Source organism: Tauraco erythrolophus, chromosome 9, assembly GCF_009769465.1.
Source record: "Tauraco erythrolophus isolate bTauEry1 chromosome 9, bTauEry1.pri, whole genome shotgun sequence".
NCBI lineage: Eukaryota > Metazoa > Chordata > Aves > Musophagiformes > Musophagidae > Tauraco > Tauraco erythrolophus.
The window spans coordinates 10510869-10531893 of NC_141473.1; the positions used below are offsets into that span (position 1 = coordinate 10510869).

Consider the following 21025-nt stretch of genomic DNA (forward strand, 5'->3'; position numbering starts at 1 on the left):
TGAGTAGTGGGTGGCTGGTGATTATATTACCCCAGGCACATTTAAATATCACGGCCTCAGACTCTCATCAGGATCTTTCATAAAGGGTTGTGGCTGCCCTGTGACTTGAGCTTGAAGCTTGGCCTGCAGAGTAGTCCACTTCCCCAGGGCTGTGGTGACCCTTCCTGGGCATGAGCCTTCCCTCTGAGCAGGACGTGGCCAGGGCATGAGTATTTTGGCTTAAAGGCCCACATTTGGGCAAGAAATAACATCAAGGAATAGACCTGAGATTCGAGTAGGATTTTCCCAGCAAGGACCATCACACTGCACCATGAACCATGGTGAACCATCATGAAGACACAGAATATTTGGGGACATAGCACACGCAAGTGACACACAGACAGCCCTACACAGCCACATCATCACAGAGATGTTCGCACACCAGCCAGCACCAAACCACAGTCTACCTGCTTCTGCATGACAAGTCTCAGAAGTTGTTCAACCACTACTTTTAGAGTTCCAGCTGCCAGTGGATCACATCTTGATGTTAACTCTGCAACTGAAAAAGGGCTTTGAAGGAGTACAGCTCAGCTTATCATGGATTCAGAAAAATCCATACATAACAGACGCTGTCTCTACCTACCTAAGAAACACCTCTGTTCTTCCACATGAGCGCCAGTCTTCACAACTGTGAGCCAGCAAAAAGACACTGCCTGGTCATAGTCTCATGTCCATGGTTTTAGATCACCAAGCAACACTGCAAGGCCTGTCTTTAAATGGCTTTATACCAGGTGACTTAGAGGAAACCACATGGCATGTTCATACAAAGGGTGACCACTGAGCAGAGCACCTAATGGCAGTGCTGTTCTCACACAGAGACGGGCCCTCTCCTAAAAAAGATCCTCCCAAATGACAAGAAAATAATTGGGCATTTGATTCTTGAATGTTGCCATGGCCTCAAAGTTGAAAAAAAAAAAAAAATACATATACATACAGGTACATATTTAATATATGTAGAAATACACATATATGTATATATCATAGGTATTAATACATTATGTAGATGTTGGTGCTATATAGATTATCAATATTGGTGTTACATAGATGTCACTAAATTATTATGTTTATATATATAACAGGTATTAATAGTTTCCCTATCAATCTCTTCCAGATTTCTGCACCAAATCCCTGGTTCATTATCAGATCTGTTTAATTATTTTCAGGGCTTACACACAGTCTTGCAATGGTACTTGTATAAAATTTGTAAACATCTAATGAAGCTTTTAAAAAGAGGTTTATGTTAAAAATGAACCCTTACCCTGGAAAGTATCTAATTATATCTTAATAAATTTGTAGCTGTTAAGCCATCCAAAAAACACTACACAAAAGTCAGCTTCATTTTAGTTCAGATGTACTTCCTCTCCCATTTTTAACTGCTCCAAGATTTTCTTACCTTTGACTACACCGATGGGCTCATCTGATTAAAACCAACTATTTCTACTACAATTCTTGGATGAACTGCTCTGTTTGTAAGGTTTTGCAGGCACAGAAGTATAAATGAAATCTGCAATCTGGGACTCGGTTTGGGTGGGCAATGCTCCTTCAAGTTGTAAAAGCATTCAAATAACACCAGACGTCAACTGCTTCTCTGGCTTTGTCATCTAATAGGACATCACTTCTTGGCTTTTTTCGGCACAGTAGGATCGTTCATCACGTGGCCCCATTCCCTTGGTTTTGGCCCTGAACACGAGTTAGAATCATCTAACACTGGACCTAGGTCTTTGTCAAGACCCGAGAGAGAACAAGATGCCAGGCAATGCCCACCTTGCCTGTTCAAGCATTCCTAGTAAAGAAACTACTTTTACTACCTTAGCAGAAAGCAGTTATTTTAGTTCCAGAAAAGGGGCCTCCAGTGAACTCAAAAATTACCTACCCCATATAGCTGCTATCCAACAAAGTGAACACAACATATACTGTAGTGACTGTACGTAGTATGGAATAGGCTAAACGACACAAATTTCTATAGCAGGTACATAACACTACTAACACAGTAACAAAACAACAGAAACAAGTGCAAACAGCAGGAATTAATGCAATCTATATTGGTAAACACCCTGAGGAAAAGCATACCAACATCGGTTTCATCTTCCATTGGTTCAGTGTATATACACTCATTCAAAAAAAAAATCAGTACATTATCTTTTAAAAATTATTATCCAAGTCAAGGGAAGAAAATAAGTCTTTCACCCATAAGGTTTCATTTGTTTCAACAAAATTCGCACAACTGCAAAGGCAAAGAACCGCCATAACCACTAACTCCATCACTTGCCAGAAACAAGATCACCTCAGCAGTCTGCAATTCAGGTTAATCTACTTAAAGTTCTAGGAGAAATCGCTACTCATTATCTTAGTGCAACCACACTCTGGCAGGAGAAGGTCACACTAACCACCAAAGAGAAAAATACCTACCTCCAGTGGACCAAACCATGACACCTCATTGAAAGATTATTTTTAGCCACCTTCTGAACAGCCTCAAATCAGTGACACATATTTCTTCCCATAAGTCCCAATTAACCCTTATTAAAAACTCTGTTTCTCAGTATAAGCCAGATTGCCTGACAGTGTTCGGAAGATAACTGGTCCCTCTCTGAGCACATGGGCACGCACAATTATGTTAGTGCATAAGGAAGACGGGGAACTACTCATTCCTCTCTTGATCAAATAGTTCCATACCTGAGACTCCTGTTGTGCTACTCAGCTGAGTTATTACTCATTGAAAAAGAACAGCAAGTAACTTCTGAACCATTTCACAGGCAACAGCCATTTTCTCCCCCTCCTACATAAATTGAAATGCCAAATACCAAGCCTATTTGTAGCAGTCAAGATTAGTGCTAACTGACAAATCACCAAAAGGATAAACTGATCTGAACGTTTATCTAACCACTAACAACTATTCCTACTTATTAGGTTGTTGTACTCCAAATGCACAGAGTACTTAAGTTAATAGAGAAAGTTTGATCCTTGCCTGGAGGAGCTCCCATGAGTAGGAAAGAAACCAAAGAAAGATGAAACCGATCTCAATTTACAACCACTTGTGACAGCAGGGACGTGGATCTTGGCTTTCATCCTGCACACACCTCTTTTAGCCTTTACTAGAATTACCCCAAAGGAGGATGACCCATTACCCATTGCTAGATGTTAATAAAGTTACACAAAACTAACTGTATCAACATAACATAACAGGAGACGTCCTACAGACTCTAGGTCTTCATCCTCTTGGTTTTTACAGATGTTCTTACCATCTTAAGAGAGTTACTCTGGTGGCATGAGACAGTAGGTCACCTCTGGAGACCACACACATGTTCAGCTTCAGAGAAAAGAAACGCTGAAAGTCAAACTGCCCAACGCCCTTGATTTTGCTCCTGCCAAACAGAGTGTACCCACATGAATGTACATCTAATGCAACTTAATGACTGTATCTGGGTGCGATCAGGTTGGTGATTGCTGGCATCATTAACCAGCACCGTCCCAGCACCTCAGTTCCAGCAAACATTCAGATTCAGGTGTGATCACTTGAAAGGCAATCAGTGTGCAAGATCATTACCAACCAGCTTTGTGCAGCTATACCTTAAAAAGTGACTCCATGAAAGTGGTATGAGGGTGAGGTAGGGAGGAAAGGAGTGTAGTGTTTATTTCCTTTTAACTTTCCATCTCATATGTGTTCAGTGCCATGTCTGAACATGTTCAGACATTTCCTCCCCTCCCCACTTACCCTTCTTCCAAATGCTTGTCCTACAAATTATATCTGGGATGTGAAAATTAAGCTGAGTTCTTTCTTTCTCTTTCTTATGCACACAGAGTAATAAAGAGACTTTGCAATCCAAATTCTGCACTTGTGTACACCTGCATTAACCCCATTGTCCTCAAATTATTCCCTTAACAATGGCTGTGGGTTTGTACAGGTGTTGAACAAGCCCCGTAATTGGAATTTAACAAACAATTCCAACAGCAGGGGGAAAAAAAAAAAAAAAAGAATTCAGCTCACTCCTTGTGGCATTAGCTAACATGTTCAAGGAGCAGGAAAAACAAAAACAAATTTAAAAGGTATTTAGGCATGTGCAGATGCTGACAGGCAACTCACAAGACTTCCAAAAACTGCCGGTTTTCTACTTAGATCCATAAACCAGAGCAATAGCAGGAAGCGTAAATGAAAAACTTTTGCTTCTCATTTGCATCATCTTTCCAGTATTCTCTTTAGCGTCCTTTCCGCTTCACCGAGTATTTTGTTTCCAAAATAAACTTTGTAAGCTCCCTCTTTGGATCACAAAATTAGGCACAATCCTACAAGCCCAAATGCACGGACCCAGCCGGGCTGAGGACAATTCTTCGGAGGGGTGACATGGAGACATGCAGGATCAGGGCCGTATTGGCACTACCAGTTCCCAGGAAGGGAAGCACCTCCAAACCGCTTACCACTGCATTAAGGAACCCCAACAAGAGGCAGAAAAGCAAGATAGGGCCAGATGGAAAAGCAGGCTTCAGGAAACTGCATGCAACAAGAGGGGGACATTGGCTGCTCTGCGTCACTGCCTCAACTAAACCCAACAGCCGCCTTCCTAGGCTGAGCTAGGTTTTACATAGCTGTAAAATCAAATAAAAGCTTCCTGCTGCTGTCAAGAGGGCCTGCTTGAGACCATGACTGAAAATTAGCTTCCTCCAGCCCTTTCTCTTCACATCTCTCTGCATCCAGGACATCGACTATAGATGTAGTTAGGCTTTGTTTCGACGGATAACTTGGTCACAACAGTCTAACAGGAAAGGTTATCCGGTTGGCAAATGAAAGAGATCAGTGACTTTACAGGGCCAGCAATTACTCCTTAGTGAAGGAGAATTACTACAGAACACTCATTACTGAAGAGATGCCAGTTACTGACAAATTACCAAACTGAGAAATTAATTACCAGCTGAGAAAATAATGCACAAGGGATAGGACTGAGAAAGTCATGTTCAAGAGAGGTCCATAATTTGCAACAAGTACATTCTAATCAACAATTAGTCCTGGTACAATTAGTACCACACTGGGTACTCTTTCAGGATGGCAGACATCACAACTGGTCTGCAAATCATCAATGTTTGAGACGAAATAGCATCATTTAAAAATGGAGACATTGTTCAACCTGACCATGACATTGTCCAACACACAGACCCGACTCTATGCTCCAACATTGCATAAGCAATTCAGCGTTACTGCCAGGAAAACCGTCGTCTCCCAACTCCTCCTTGTGCCTACAAGACGACTTCTAAGTGTTCAGAAAACCCTCCTGTATTCACACACCAGGCTCACAGACAAGGCCAGCAAACCAGCGGACTGTGCGCTCTGAGGAAGCGCGCACAGAATGTCAACAGGCATTTTTGCAATGTAAACTCCAAGACAAGCAATTTTTTCCCAGCTTTTTCATGCTAGGGGCCAACTCTGGAAAAAAAAAAAATCTGCTTATTACTAAAATGTAAAGAGATTTAGCCAAATTCTTCACCATCATCATCCAGTGGAAAAAAAAATGAGGGGAGTGGAGGTGGAGGAAAATAAGTCTGTCTACAAACTGCACAAGACCTCTGAGCTACAGCTTTCACAGCTATGACTATTTACTAGCTTTAACAACATTTCTGTAATCAGCAGCAAGATCTTCCTTTTTCCTTCCATATCTTAGGAACACATGCAGATGCTGGCTGATCCCAGGTCTCCAGGAGAGAAGAAGGGGGAATGAATTAGACAAGCAACGCTCACAGGGTCCCAACACAACACCTAACCAGCCGTGCCACAGGCCTCGAAGGCAATGTGATACAGAGAAACACAAGACAGAGCAAAGCCATCAGCCTAACGGGTTCCGCTCTCTCTGCATCCAGATGTAGCGGTGAATGAAGGGGAGAAAGATAACACTGACTAAATGATTAAGTAAAATAGCCAAGGTCGCTACCTCCAAGCCTTTACAAAGCAGAGATCCTACATTATTTCAGACAGACAAATAAAAGGCAATCACAAAGCCTAACTAGCTAAGTAATGGACATCAAAATGACTAACTTTGAACCCGGGATGATTCGTGAAAAAAAAAATCAAGGAGCTTAATATTTTATTTTCTTTAGAAGTAAAGGCATACAGGAAATTTAGCAGTCACATTTTCTTCCTTGGGCAAGAACACCTATGCTGCTTGCTCGCTCATTCGCTCCCATTTTTCTCTGTGTAGCATCTGACGAAAAAAAGTCCAGACCGAGGCCTCCAGACACTCCTGCACGTAACAACAACTCTGATTTTTACAGTTTTATTTGGCTTGCTCACAAGACCCAGTCTCACCTAATCCATGGGCCTGATCCTTCTCCTAACAAGAGCAATGGCAAAATTCCAGCTGATTCACTAGTTCTGGACAGACCTTGCAGCGGCAGGAGGATAAACTTTAAGGGTCCAAGCCTTATTCATTCACTCTTGCTTCCACAAGTAATCCTATTAAAAATAATGGGACTGCTCCTAAGAGTCAAAGATGTGGGGCTGAATAAGAGGAGAAACTGACTCAGAAATATTCAGGGTTCCTCCTCCAGCAGAGCACAAGCACATTCCCCAAAGCATCCTCTTATTTCTGTGTATCAAATTAGAGCACATACCAAAAATAAATAAAAAAGGAAAATGCCTGAAAATTTCGTTCGAGGCAGGAAGAAGAAACCTAAGTCTTTCCTTTAAAACAAGGGCAATCGAATGATGAGTAGCTGAAAATGTGGCCACACACACACACTCGTTCATATACACATACATACACAGAGGCAGTTCATCAGAAGTGAATCGGAGAGAGAAAGATGAATTTGAACCCTTTATCCCCTGTCCTTTATAAAGGCTGCCACTCAGTAAACGGAGATTGCTCTAATTACTGTGACAATTCTGCACCCCGTTCAAACAACTTTTGTGTTCTGGACAGGTTTCTCCGCGAGTTTGAAATTCTTGGCCTGAGAACCACTCTTGTCTAAAAGAGGTTTCCCGTTGCAAGCGCAGAATGCAACACTAACAAGTTGTCCCTCTTTTCAGCTCCTTTCATTCTCCTCTTTTCCAATTGCCTGATTCAGGGCTTAATGGAAACTTGTCAAGGCTTTTCTTCCCACAAACCCTGTAGAGCCCCAAGGCAATCTGTGCACAGAGTAACCACAGGAATCTCATATTGTCAATTAAAATTGAATAGACACCTGATAACCCAGTATACGTTCACAAATAATATACATCACATGCATATACACAGATGTGCCCACGTAACCAGTCCGATACCCATGCTGGGGCACACCAGCAGCGCGGCGACGAGCCAGCTCCCATTTACAACCACTCCGCTACACCCAGGTTCTAGCTTTCACTTTTTAATGTCATATTTATGAAATTTAATTTCATATTTATGAAATTAAAACCAAAGTACTTTCAAGTACTGTAGTCGAGCAACAGATTTCAATGGAAAAAAAACTAACTACGTATACCAGGCATTTGGCCTTTAATAACCCTGGGGATTGTAAAGATATTTAGCTGCTATCCAGATAAAATAAGCACTGTGAACATTCTTTACACAGCAGTTTTGTGACTGGTACAGTAGTTATGTTTGTGACTAGCTCCTGTAAAGTACCTTTTTTTTTTTCCTTTTTTTTTTAATTGACACAGACATGTTTTAAGCTACATTTTATGGTGCAGTTTAAGAATTAAGAAAAAGGCCATAGGGGAATGTAACAGGAATCGGAAGTAAACTGAGACATTTGGTTAATAATAATAATTTAAAAAAAAATCTCAAAAACTTGACTTCCAGACAGGCAACTATAATCTGTAACTCCTTTCAAAGGGAGAAAACCTTCTTGCCAATGTCCCAGAGAAAACAAAGGTAGAAAGACTGATTGCCATCTTATTCTTCTGATGTGTTCATTCAAGGTTGTACCTTGCCGTGAATTCTTTAATATTGGCAAACACTTACAATAGCGTAATTTCAATAGCAGTCTGTTCAGCCCGGGTGTAGATCAATGCAGCATCTATATGCTGCCTTCCAGACCTTGCCTGTGTCAGAGTAGCGGCCCTGGTTTTATAAATCTCCTAAATCTAATTAAACCAATGCAAACCTCTTACTGTGTATGCTCCCAAACCAGTTCACTGGTTTAACCAAGTTAAAATTATTCAAGCTAGGATTTAAAGCAGTTCCAAGAGAACCTTTATTAAATATTTGCATCAGTTAAAAACAGAAATCAATGTAGTGGCTTGTCTCTAGAATAGAAAAGCCTACAGCCTCAGACTTTTCCAGATCGTTATTTAAGGAGTCACTGACTCCAGTGGGAGTTTGGATGTGCTCAGAGAGGTACGCCCCCACCTTTTCTTGCTCTATTTTTCCCTTTCTTAAAATAGGACGATTTGTTTCTATTGTATCAACACCTAAGAACATTCCCCAGAAAGTCCCTCTGCAGTATTTTCAATTTGGCATTTTCTATTTCTTCCCATGCCCTCCTTTTGGATTTTTTTTGGTGTCTCAGCTGCATTACCATCACTAGTGAATTAGAAAGCAGAGACTGATTTTGTTGTATACAGCACCCTTCACACCACAGATACTCTGGAGAGCCCTACAAAGCTCTGAGATAGATACTGGTCGAGCACGATTATATATTCATACTTGGTAGCCATTAGGCATGCAATCGTACTTCCCACGGAGCCTAGGGCATCAAAACCTGTTCTGCCAAGAGGGGAAAACAGTTAGGCAGGACTAACTGTATCAGTAGGACTAACAAAATGGTTATGGGACCTTTAACACTGCAGAGAGTCCCTCCTGAATTCAGCCTCACTTCCTGGCCGAATATCTGCAGGCATTTGGTACCCAAAAAGAAGCTGCCCTCCCATCTCCTCCCCCACCGCCCGCCCTTCAGCGAGCAGCAAAAGCATTTCAAACAACGGCAAGTCCATTCTCTGCTCACCAAAGTGTCTCCTATAATTTGTATCATTTTACTGTCATAGAATGGTTTGGACTGGAAAGGCCCTTAAAGATCATCTAGTCATCATTTCTTCTTTGCTGTAACCAGCAGCATATGAGTCAGAGAACAATCATTAACTTTTACAACTTCCATACAAATCCACCTACTCATATTAGAAAAGCAGCATTGACATGCAACAAGCCTCGGACCAAATCCTGATCCTGCCAGAACGCTCCGAGCTTCTGTGGGAAAGTCAGATACTGCAGAAGTGGAAGCCCATTTCAGAAAGTACCATCGGAAACGTAACTATTTTTTTCCCCCCAAGATTGAAGGACGCCACAGAAGCAGCAATATATCAATATGACATTTAGTTGAGTTTGGCTTTTTCAATACCTTTATCCACTTTTGAAGAAGTTGGCCATTGGTTCAAGACACGCAGGGCCTGATCCAAAGCCCTCTGTTATTAATAGAAGCCTTTTTTCCACTGACTTCAATGGATCTTGGACCAAGCCCAAGGAAGACAAGATTTCACAGCAGTAAGAGTGACACACATTCTCCGCATTCAGAAAACACAATGCGCGGTATTTACGATGTCAATCTGTATAGCGTAGTTTTGTTTGTGTTTTGCTTTTTTAAAATAGGCTCTAGGCTGTCGGATTAATGCACCCAAAAAGTCTCTCTGAAGTTGGAAGGAATCATGGGTAGATACAAAATGCCATCATGAGATACATAATATTCCCGGTATTTCCCCCAACTAGAACACACAGGCATCCTCTACTGTGACATCTCTCGTAAGCTGCTGCAGCCACACTTTAAAGTGTCCCATCATTATAAACTCCTCTAGTAACAGCTACAACATTACCCATGATGAATTAATTTGTATTAATATGGCTATCACACGCATTTCCATATGAAACCCATTGTTCTGGAGCATTAACACAAACCTCACCAAGTGAAGTAACGCGGTACTCCTATATTTAGTTTAAAGAAATTTAAAATAAATACATTAAAACAAAATTGCTAATATCTTTAGTACATCATAATTGGCACAGCAAGCAGAAACCCAGTTATCTTCTCAGTACGTATTTATAGCATCACCCTTCCCCATTCATTCCGCGTTTTCTTAGAGAATCTGCTGTACCCTACATCTGCAATTCATTGACTTTACAATTTACCACATGTTGAGATGGAGAGGTCTCAGCTCCATTTGAATCACTGCACAAATATGCAAGTGATTTATCGTTTTAAAACTGAAGACTGCAGAAGAACGACTCCACTTTTCCTGAACATTACTCCTTCTGGCAGACCATGAACAATTACAGCGCGTACTAATTAAGCTCTGTAAATGTGCTGTGCCCTGCTAATGCCTACCAGGCCTCAAATTTAGTTGCATGAAGCCAAACTTCAGCCAGCGACTTAACTCATTCAGCACTGCCCGGTTGCCTGAGCGTGACCCCACGAAGAATAAGGGTCGAGGGTTTAGCCGACCTAAAACAAAGGCGCGAGACTGAACAGATTTTGCCGGAAAGAATCGGAGGGGGGAGATGCTGGAGGGAGGGGCTGGGAAGTGTCCTGGAAACTGGAGGAACATCCTTGTTGATAACCTGTTAAAAAGGTACAATACCACACCAGCTTTGCAGTGTGGTGCTGGGGGATTCGGATCTGTCCCCGGGGGCTAATAAGTCACAGCTCTCCATTGATTAGGGAAATGCGTAAAACCTTCAACAAAACTGTACAGCTATTTGTGGAAGGGCCAAATTGACAGCCTTTTCTTTTTTTTTTTCTTAAGTCGGGTTTTACACGGCACATAGAAGAAAAACATATGGGCGAAGGAGCGCAGCTTTCCACCACACACATAACCCTGCCTTTTTCTTAAATTTGTCTCCAAGCACAACAGTAACCTACAGGGAACCCAAAATCAACTGCTGGAGAAATTAAAGCTACAAGTAATACCTAGGCATATTTCAGTAATCACATTACCTTGTTAAAACACAAACACACACACCCCCAGCACAGACAAGACAGCAGCACTTCAAATCTGACTGCCCGCTCTAGGAAAGCGTGTTTAATGGGGAGCGAGTGGAGAATAACGAGCTTTGCTGAGTGAAGCTGTGTTTCTCCCAGAGCACAAGACTTTCCTGACACTTAAAGAGTCAATCCCCAGATCCCGAGCTTCCCCTCCAACCATGCGCTCAAATACTGGCATTTCCCCCTCCCCAAATTTCTATGATTTCTCCTCCTGCTCCAACATTCCTCCTTTGTCCTCCAATTACTTTCCAGCAGCCCCCGCTCTCACCGTGCCTCCTCCCAGTTACCCCCTCCCAAAACACCACTCTCAGCAGGTCCCCCCTGCTCCCCTCCACGCTCACCTACACCGCCATCCCAGATTGTCCCTTCCAGCAGGACTCAGGGCTTCTCCCCTAAAAACCACCTCTAACCTCAACACCTTAATTCATCCAGCGCTTGTTTTCCCTTAATACGGGCTTTTGCTGCTTTTTAAGAGGCCCTGTTCTATAAACATGAAATAATCTAATACATGCATTTCCAAGCATCCAACTTTCCCATAAAACCTAATGCAATTTTTTTTTCCTTATACACACAAAACAGTCTAATGTATCTATTTCCAAGCATCTATGTTTTGCATAAGATCTGGTGCAATTTTTTTCTCTCTTATACACACAAAACAGTCCAATGCATGCATTTCCAAGCATCCAACTTTTGCATAAAACCTTATCCAATTTTTTTTTTCCCTCTGGCTCAGTGGTACGTGAGAAAATTAAAGGACGTTTCCAGGTGTCATCTGTCTTTTAAATGTTTGCTTGTGTCGGTATCTAGGAAATACTGTACAATACTGCTGAGACCTCTGTAAAGGACACGAGCTGTGCTCAACTTCCCTCCTTCACAGCCTGGCTGCATCACCCACAGCCCAGCCTTTACAGCACTGCAAGCGTTAATTATAAACTTCAGAGCCTACGTAAAAAAAAAAAAAAAAAAAATCACAAACATAAACCAGCAGTTGAGAGGAGGAGAAGGAGCAGAAATATTCTTCACTTTTGGGTGGGGAGAGAGAGAGAGGATTTCCATGTCTCCCCCCCACACCCCCAGCACCACACTCCATCTCTCATTGCTTATAATTAGTGAAAGAAATTTGACCCACTGCCAGTGTCTGTGGACCTTGGATATTATAAGGCCAGCGTGGCGTCAAATATCTTAACATTCATAAGTGTTATAGGCTGTAAATAAACCCCGTGGATTTATGACCCTGCGGTGCTTGCCAGCAAACGACTGTGGCACATTTCTTTCAGCAGACCTGTCGAGGTGCAAGTTTGCCTTTGGTTGTAAAATTAACCGTTTCCTTCACAAATGTGCCCAATTAGAAGTCAAAAGTTTTAAGGCTTACTTATATATTTGCCAGGACGCCGGTACTGAGGAGACGCCCGGGGAACTGAGCTTTAAACTTCCCCCAAAAACTCACAGCCCGCACGCCCGCACCCCCCAAAGCAAAACTTCTAATAACAGCTCCAGTGCGGGAGCAAAGTGTCTGATTTCACAAAAAAAAAAAAAAAAAAAAAAAAACAACACACACACACCACTACACACCAAACCGACAACTTGACCACTTTTATATTTCTATGTGCCTCAGTTTTTGGCTGCTCGGAGGCTGGGGGGGAGCAGGCGTCTCCCCCCGGGCTGTGCCTGGAGAAGGATCTCCGCCCTTCCCCCAGGATCATGTCATCTGCTTCCTGTGTAGGAGAGCATTTGCTAAATCCAGGTTGTCTCATGCTTAACTGCCAATAATCCAACTTCCACATAACTCCCAGACAGCTGGGAAAAGGTCCTCAGAGTTTTTAGTCATGGTACAGAAACACACGTCCACACAAAAAATCTGCAGCTGTCCTTTTTCTCTACACCACATTTTTTTTTTATCTGATTTTGGGGCCCAGTCATGAAAAGTCTTGACAAATTTAAAACATTTTTACCTACATTCTGGTTTACAAGCTCCAGTGAAAGCTGCGACATGCTCCTTCCCCCCCTCCATCTTCAACTGACAAATCAGCACATATTTGCGCGAACAAAAAACGAAGAGGAAGGAGAAAAAAAAAAAAATCCCCTCTACATCATCAGTCCCTGTATGAATGCATTCAAAAAACCTGGAAAGGCATCTACTGTATTTTTTTTTTTTTCAGTACAGATCAGCCACTGGTGCACCTATTAAAATTGTTCGATTTCCAGAGCAAATATTATTTTTAATGAAGTGCAGTCCTGCAATTATCCTGTACACTCAAGTAACAGTACTGCATTATATTGTTTTGCAAGGTCCCAGAAACATGAAACTTTTTGCTAACTAATTTTCATAGCCCCCTAAAGAGAAGCTGATTGACTAAGCAATGCAGCACTTGCTCCAGAATGAAATCTTATCGGGGGGGGGGGAGGGGGGAGGGGGGGGAGCAGGGAGGGAGAGAGAATTAAAAATAAATCAGCTTCTTTACCGAAAATAAGTTAACAAACACGGTCTGTTCGCCATTGTATACCAGCTATGCTAATGCTATAGCAGAGTGATTCAGCAATCTACCTAATTAAGCATGAGGAAAGTTTCTTTATGGAGGTTCCATTTGATTTACGCCACAAGATCATCAGTTCTTATTTAATAGCTTTTTTTTTCTACTCAAGTCCAGAAACTTTATTAAAAGCATGTCCTTTTTTTTAAATAAAAGCAAATAACTCACTCTCCATTTAATAACTACGTACCATAAAGTACCAAAGTGCTGACATATGAAGTTGTATCTACATTATTAAACTAGTTGGTGGACGTTAATACTATAATCCATACTGCAGACATTAAACCTCAACCATAAAGATTAGTAAAGAATTAATATTGTCACATCGAGACTGAAACCTTAACGCGGCCAGTCATAAATATTTCTGAAGGAGATGAAAAACAATTAGCATAAATACCAAAGAAGGGCAAGAACACCTGTTCTTTTTCAGTGCGATAAGCATTTTATTGTTCTCTATTTAAAATGTAATGACCTGTGTAATTACAGTAATATTACATTGTATTGCAAGGGCTTGGAATGTCACACTTTGAAAAGTGTTGTCAAAACAATTGGAGGGAGGGAAAAAAAAAAAAGAGACCACCATTAACCCTTCACACCCCAGGGTCTCCAGCTTTTGTATCAGGAAGGATTATGTTGTTTGATTCAGTAGATAAAGGAAAACATCCATTTTTCAAGCCAATTAAAGAAAGTTTCTTCCTGAACGCAAAATCTAGGCGAGGGGGCTGCTCTCCACCACAGCTGTTCCCAACTCCCAAACTTCAGGAGCGAACGCAAGCCTACTCCTACAGTCTCACTCAGCAAGCAGCAATCTAGGGGAAAGGAAGATGCAACAGCACTAGTAAAAATAAGAATATCTGCCAGAATAGCACTAGTAAAAATAAGAATATCTGCCAGCAGGGTCTTCTCAAATCACAACGCATCTATTTGCTCACCAAAAGCATTAACCAAGCTCTAAATTTAGGGTAAAAATTAAATACACCACTTCATCTTCCAACTCGGAAAGAAAAACATTCTCCTTAATTACCCCTAAGAGGCAGCTACCCCAGTCCCTCCGCAAGCGTAGGTATGGCACTGGCACTCTCAGATGCATTACTGCTTTACTATTTGACTATACCTCTACTTAAAACACACATTTATTCTTAAACGTAATACTCAGTATTCTATCAAAAAGATTAATGTGAAAAAAACTTTGACTTTTTCAAATAAAATTACTCCTATCAAGCTTCATAAAGTTTGCAGTATTCAAAGCATTATTCTTGAGATAATATATTATTCATCATAAGCAGATTTTACGATACTTCATAATTCTTCACATTCCTGAAGCAGTAAAGCAGAAATTGCTGCCCACGAGTTTGCTCTTGAACAGACAATTACAGGTATATTTACAAAACACAATAATCCCGCTACACCACCAAATAAAACAAAGAAAAAAATCCAGGGGAAAAAAGACAACAGAAAAAAAACACACCCACAGACCTTTAAGATTCTACAACAGCAAAAGGAAAGGAAAAGCAATTTTGCTACGTATCACCTCTTTACCTTTCATGCTCTAAAACTCAACAAATATGGCTTCAGGAAAAACTACATAAATAAAAATGAAATTCATAATTCTGCAGAATCATCTATACCTTTTCAACCTGTATTTGAAAAAAAAAAAACACAACACAGGAGAGAGAAAGATCTAATTCATCTGGCATTGAAAGCTGGTACAGCAGAGAACTAGAATCCACCTAAAAACAGTGTGTGCCAGACAGCAGCTATCCCGCTGAATCTTTAGAATATTCCGCTCTCAGGCCTAAATAAACAACTTTAATTTTTCCTGGCTATAATTAAGTGGCAGGCAAACAAACAATCACACGGAATGTGAAAGAATAAGGTTAAGAAGATAGAAGGATGCTGGAGCCTGGATGTGGAAATAAGAAAATTGCCTATTGAGTGTGGAAATATCCTTTCAGAATCCATCTGATAACATAAGCAGGCCACCTGCTCTACCAACAATAAACCAACCTGGAATCTTTTGTACAGCACCTTTAATTCCCACAAACCCAACATTCCTATGGAGGCCTTTTTTTAACTGTGGCGGAGCAAGGGGTGGAAGAATACTTCCAAGAAAGCTAACTGCTGAAGGATCCTATCTTTACATGTTAAGGGCAAAAGGCTCTGTAATAAAGGTAATGAGGAAAATATAAAGAACTGTAGCTGTTGTAAGAAAAAAACGCTTCAAGAAGCAAGCAGCGGAGGTGTGCTGCTTATTAGCCTGCACTTGGAAAGGTGGAATGCATTTAAGATTAAAAGGATTAAAAAAAAAATAATACAAAGCTTCACAATTTGTAACAAAGATTGTTTTGCCATCTGGATCCCGGTGCTTATAGAATTTGGAATTTATCACCATCATCCATATACATGTGGATGAGCATATTCAAAAGGAAAAAAAAAAAATAATGCATTCAGCCCCTGAATTCCCCTCCCAGTCATTACAATTGCAAACTGCTGTTACCCCCATGCTGCTGTCCCAGACAGCACCTCCGTGCGAGAGGAGCCTCACAAGCGACCCAAAGAAACCCCCACCAACAGCCCTAAACACACGGCAAGCCACAAAACCTTCCGTACTACCTCCCTGCCACTCCGCAGTTACTAATCTGTGCCTGCTGACGTTTTACTAAGTGAAAACAAGACTGACCCGATGTTTAATATTTTAATGCTTTAAAACACTTGTAGATCTGATACACCGAAGTTGTCCAAGCCCTCAGTCATTAGTACGGCTCCAACATCTACCGAACAGTAGATCTATTATTGTAAATCGCTATCTCATGTTACCACAAGGAAAAAAAAAAAAAAAAAAAAGGCGTATGAACACACATGGTGATAGTGGGGATGCTTCAGATTTATAAACACACAGAAGAAACAAACAGCAATGCTAAACCCATCAGCAGGAATAGGTGGTATTTTTGTAGTTCCAGCGGATTTAGCCGGTTTAGCTAAAAGATTTTTAAAACTCTTTAAAAGGAAAGGAAAGGTGACACTTTTGAGAGATCTGATGTCAGAGCAGAGCGCGCCGTGGGTGACACGACGAGCAGAAAAACAGCTGGGACTACAAACCCACCAGCAGACCCCAAAGTTTTTTGGGATCCTGGGATCTGGGCTAAAACTTGCTCTACCTCCAGGCACAGGCGTGCAGACAAGCACCCCACCCCACCCCTGAACTCGCGGTTTAAAACCAAACCAAACCAACAAAAAAACAGAAAAAAAAAAAACAAAAAACAAAACCAAAAAAACAACCCAACAACCAAAAACGGACGCTTTCAGCAAATTGTTTTTCTGCCAGCACACTTCCAGGAGGAATTTTGCTCGGCTTGTTTGATAATTTTTTGGTGGTGGTGGCATTATTGCTAAGCCAGGCGATTGCTGCTTCCGGACTCAACCCTCCGCGTTGCTCTAACTCCCAGGTTTTGCCCCTAACCCCCAGCCCCCTCCGCCCCCCAGCACCGCACAGCACACACGAAGACGGAGCCGCGGCTGTGCTTCCCGCGGCACAGCCCAGGTGAGGAGGGGCCCGGCCGCCACCGGGCAGGGGTGCCGTGTCCCGGCCCCCGCAGCGCCGCCGGGCCGGGCCCGGCCCTCGCTGCCCGGCAGGCGGGGCGCGGGCGCCGACCGGCCGCGGGGCCGCCCGCGCTGAGGCCGGACGCAACTCGCGGCGCCCGCGGCCGGGAGGGGACGATGCCCCGCGCGGGGCACAATGAAATCGCCGCTCCCGAAGGCCGGGGGGCGGGCGAGGGCAGGAGAGGGTTAAGAGGGAGGAAAGGGGAGGGAGGGGGAGCCGGCCCAGCCGCCGCGGAGGAGGGCAGGAGGCGAGGGATCACCATGGAAAACGAGGAGTTTGGAGGGAGCGGATCCTAGACTCGGCCGGGAGAAAATAACCCCCTTCCCCAACGAAGGGGAGAGGGTAGCGAAGAACAGGGGAAAGGGGAGGAAAAAAAAAAGGCAACTCCTTAATTTTTTTTTTTTAATTTATTTCCAGTTTTGTTTTGAGGTTGGATTTACTGTTGTTTAGATTTTATTTTTTTTTCCTCCCTACTCCCCCGCAGGGAAGGTGACGAGGGCTCCACAAAACTGCCCACAAAACTGAAAGTAAAAAAAAAAAAAAAGAAAAAAAAGAAAAAGAAAGTAACAAAAAAAAAAAGAGAAAAAAGGAAAGAAATATGGCGAAGTGTAAACAAACCCCCTCCCGCCGCGGCCCGCGGAGTTTGGAAAGTTTGCGGCGCGGGGGAGGGGGCAGCGGGCCGGGGCGGGCGAGCGGGGGCAACGGGGAGCGCGGCGGCGGCGGGAGCTGGGGGGAAGTAGGGGGGGGAAGAAGAAAAAAAAAAAAAAGGCACTTACCGTTCTCGCCGTCGGAGAGAGCGATCCATTGGGCAGATACGGGCTGCTGAGGTCGGGGATCATTATAAAGGGATAACCCGGGTATGGTGGGCCCTTAAACAACCCTCCATCTTGCCTCTTCGCAGCTAACATGGCGGGGGAGACACGAGCGGGAGCGGGGAAGGAAGGGGGCAACAGGGGGGAAAGAAGGGAGAAGGTGAGGGGGGGGGGGGGGAAGGAAAACTTTTTTTAGAAAGTGTCCCAAAAAAGAGGAGCCGGGCGCCCGGCGGAGGGGCGGCGGGCGGTGCGGTGCGGGCGGCGGTGCCGGCCGGGCCCGCCGTACTCACCTTCCTCTAAACTTTCCCGGGATTTATCTCTGAAAGTTTCGGACCGAGGTGGGGGCCGCCGCTCCGCCTGGGAGCGGGCCGGGGGTCGGCGTGGGGCAGATGGGGACGGGGGTGTTTTGGGGAAGGAGGAGGGGGGGGAGAAGAAGGGAGGAGGGGAGGAATAAAAGGCGAAGAAGGGAAAGGTGCGGGGAGAAGGTGGAAGGAGAAACAAACAGAACAAAACAGAAGGCATCGTTACAAGTTGGTGCCGCGGAAGAAAGTTGGGCGCCGGCGGGAGCGGGACCCGGCGCGGCGCCCCCGGCCCCAGCCGCGGCCCCGGCCGGGCAGCGCGGCCCCCGCCCGCCCGCCGCCCCGAAACGGCCCCGCGGGGGGCTTCCCCCGTACCTCCGAGTCTGAGGAGCTGTTTTGATTCGTTTCTGATTCATTGACGAGAGACGACTTGACATCAGCTAAATCCCTCTCGGCCGAGGAGTTCTCGGAGATCTTCTCCTCCTGCTCCCCTTCGTCTTTGAAAGAGATCAGTTCATCGTTGGCGCCCAGGTCGTCCCCTCCACCGCCGTTCAGCTGCGGCATTTTCCTCCTGGCTCACCCCACCAGCAGCAATTTTGCAAAAGGGGGAAGGGGAAAAAAAAAAAGAAGAAAAAAAAATAGGGGAATGGGGGGGAAAAAAGGAAAAAAAAAAAAGAAGAGGGGAGGGGGGGGAAAGTTTGCACCAAAAAAAGAAGAGTCCAAGGTGAAAGTTTCTCTTTTTTTTTTCTCCCCTTCTCTTTCCTCCTGGGGAGGGGAAAAGAGGGAGGAGGAGGGGAGGGAAACGTCTCTTCTTTGCTCCTTTGCACCAGTGACTTTAGGCTTCTTCCTTTCCTTCTTCGGGATTTTCTCTTTCTTTCTTCCAGGGAGCTGCTCGGCGTGCACTGCGCGCACACGCACTCACACCCGCGCACGCACTCACGAAAAAATTAATAATAATAAAAAATATATAGACGAGGGGGAGGGGGGGGCGTAGGGGGAGGAAAAAAAATAATAATACAACAAACAAACCCAAGAAGTCAGCTGTAACGGGGGGGCAGCCGCCGCGGATATTGGGAGCCTGTGCCGCTCGGGTTTGAGTGAGTTGAAGTTGGACTGAGAGCTTTTCAGTTCAAAGGCGGCGCTGATTGACAGATAGAAAAAGGGGGATCGAAATCCGGAGGAACGGAGAAGTCTGGGATCCGGGATTATTGACAGGGAGCGAGAAACACACCAGGCACTTAATGAGATGCAGGAGGGGGCGGGGGCTCCCCGGTGACGTCTGCATAAATAAACAGGTCTGGGGCGCGGGAGGGGGAGGAGGAGGAGGGTGGGGGAAGTAGGAAACTAACAATGATCCTTTTTGGCATGGGAGCGGGAGGGCGCGGGGCGCGGGCTGTGGGGGCGCGGGCGCGGGGGGGGCGGGACACAAAACGAGGGGAGGGAAAAAAAATAAAATAAAATAAGAAATGTGCAGCGTAGCCCAGAGCTGCAGGACGCGGGGAGTGAGGGAAAAAGCCCCCAAAGGAGCGCCCCTGCCTCCGCGCTCCGGGAAGCGCTAACTTTTACATACTGAGCATTAATAAACATCCTAGCTCCGCGCAGTCCGGATTCTCCTGAAGGATGTGTGCCCTTATTATTTGTGTGCATGTGACTACAGGGTGGTGGGTTGGGTTTTTTTTTTTTTTTTTTTTTTTAAACCGTTAACATTTCCACTCGTTGGAGGTAAGAAACTCCAATCATAATAAACACTATAATATAGTAAAAGCCTTTTTTTTTTTTTTTTTTAAGCAGCACTTGCTCCTTGCATTTATTATGGTTATAACACGCAGGATGAAAATGTGCGAGATGACTCGCTGAAGATCAGATGTTTCCAAATTATCTTATAGTAAGGCATAATATTTTTGGGTCCTTGATGTAAAAAAAAAAAAAAAAAAAAAAAAGAGGAAAAGGAATGTGACTGCTAAGAAGTTAATTAGCATGGCAGGACGGAGAATCAAGGACTCCCAGACTTCAGAAGTGAAAAGTTGTGGTGGTGGCGTAAACATCACGCTGGGGGAAATCAAAGTGAAAGCGGGCCGGTGCCTGGAACAGGGGGAACCGAGGGCTCCGTCCCGGGCGGCCCCGGCCGCGGGGTCCCCGCAGGCTGCGGGGGCAGCGGAGCCGCCAGCCCCGGCGAGGGCTGCTGCGCTCCGGGGTTTTGAGGCAGCGTTTTTTTTTGTGAAGTCACTAGCCAGAGCTCTGCCTGCACAGCAACAAAATGGGGAGCAGAATAATGCAGATGGAAGAAATGGCATCTGTTCCCCGAATATAATGTGGTGAGGGGAAGGGGAAAACAAATTGATCTTCCAGCAGTGACAAATTGTAACAATGGACGAGTCAATTGGAAACTTTAACATGGGCAAGGAACAAAAGGAGGGGAGTGGGGGGAGAGAGACAGTAATTTCAATGGGAATTAGTAAATTGCCTCATGGAAATGGTGTTAGAAAGCAAGGGACAGGCTGTACTAAATAATCCAAACATTCCTCCAGAAACCTAACCTGCTGCTCATACTAAGGGCCATTTAGCACACAGGGTTTCCAAAACAAAGCCAATTTGTCATGCAATATTTAGAGAGTTTGTGGGTTTCAGCTAAACTGTCTTCTATAAAAAGAATAATAAAAATAATAATACAGAGATCGACAAGGCTAACACGAATTCACAGGCATTAAAAAGTTCACATAGAAATTTGCATACTAAAGGGAAAGATGCAGACAAAATAGAAATAAAAAAATCACTGCAACTTACAACTTTAATATTAATCAGTAAAGCAGA

The 21025-nt window shown here is 43.9% G+C and overlaps 1 protein-coding gene across 11 annotated transcripts in view; it reads right to left on the reverse strand.

Moving 5' to 3' along the window:
• The window catches only part of TCF7L2 (transcription factor 7 like 2), a 181693-nt gene extending 162269 nt beyond the window's left edge, over nt 1-19424 (reverse strand). For 10 of the 11 annotated variants that reach the window (XM_086616714.1, XM_086616715.1, XM_086616711.1 and 7 more), the window contains exons 1-3: nt 18590-19196; nt 18206-18272; nt 17880-18004 (exon numbers count right to left, since the gene is read on the reverse strand). In XM_086616714.1, coding sequence (XP_086472840.1) covers nt 17880-18004; nt 18206-18272; nt 18590-18778 — 381 coding nt within the window. In that variant the 5' untranslated portion in view covers nt 18779-19196. Of the gene's footprint in view, nt 1-17879; nt 18005-18205; nt 18273-18589; nt 19197-19243 lie in introns of those variants that run through there. The other variant, XM_086616712.1, reaches the window with a different exon arrangement.
• Nucleotides 19425-21025: the final 1601 nt, after the last annotated feature.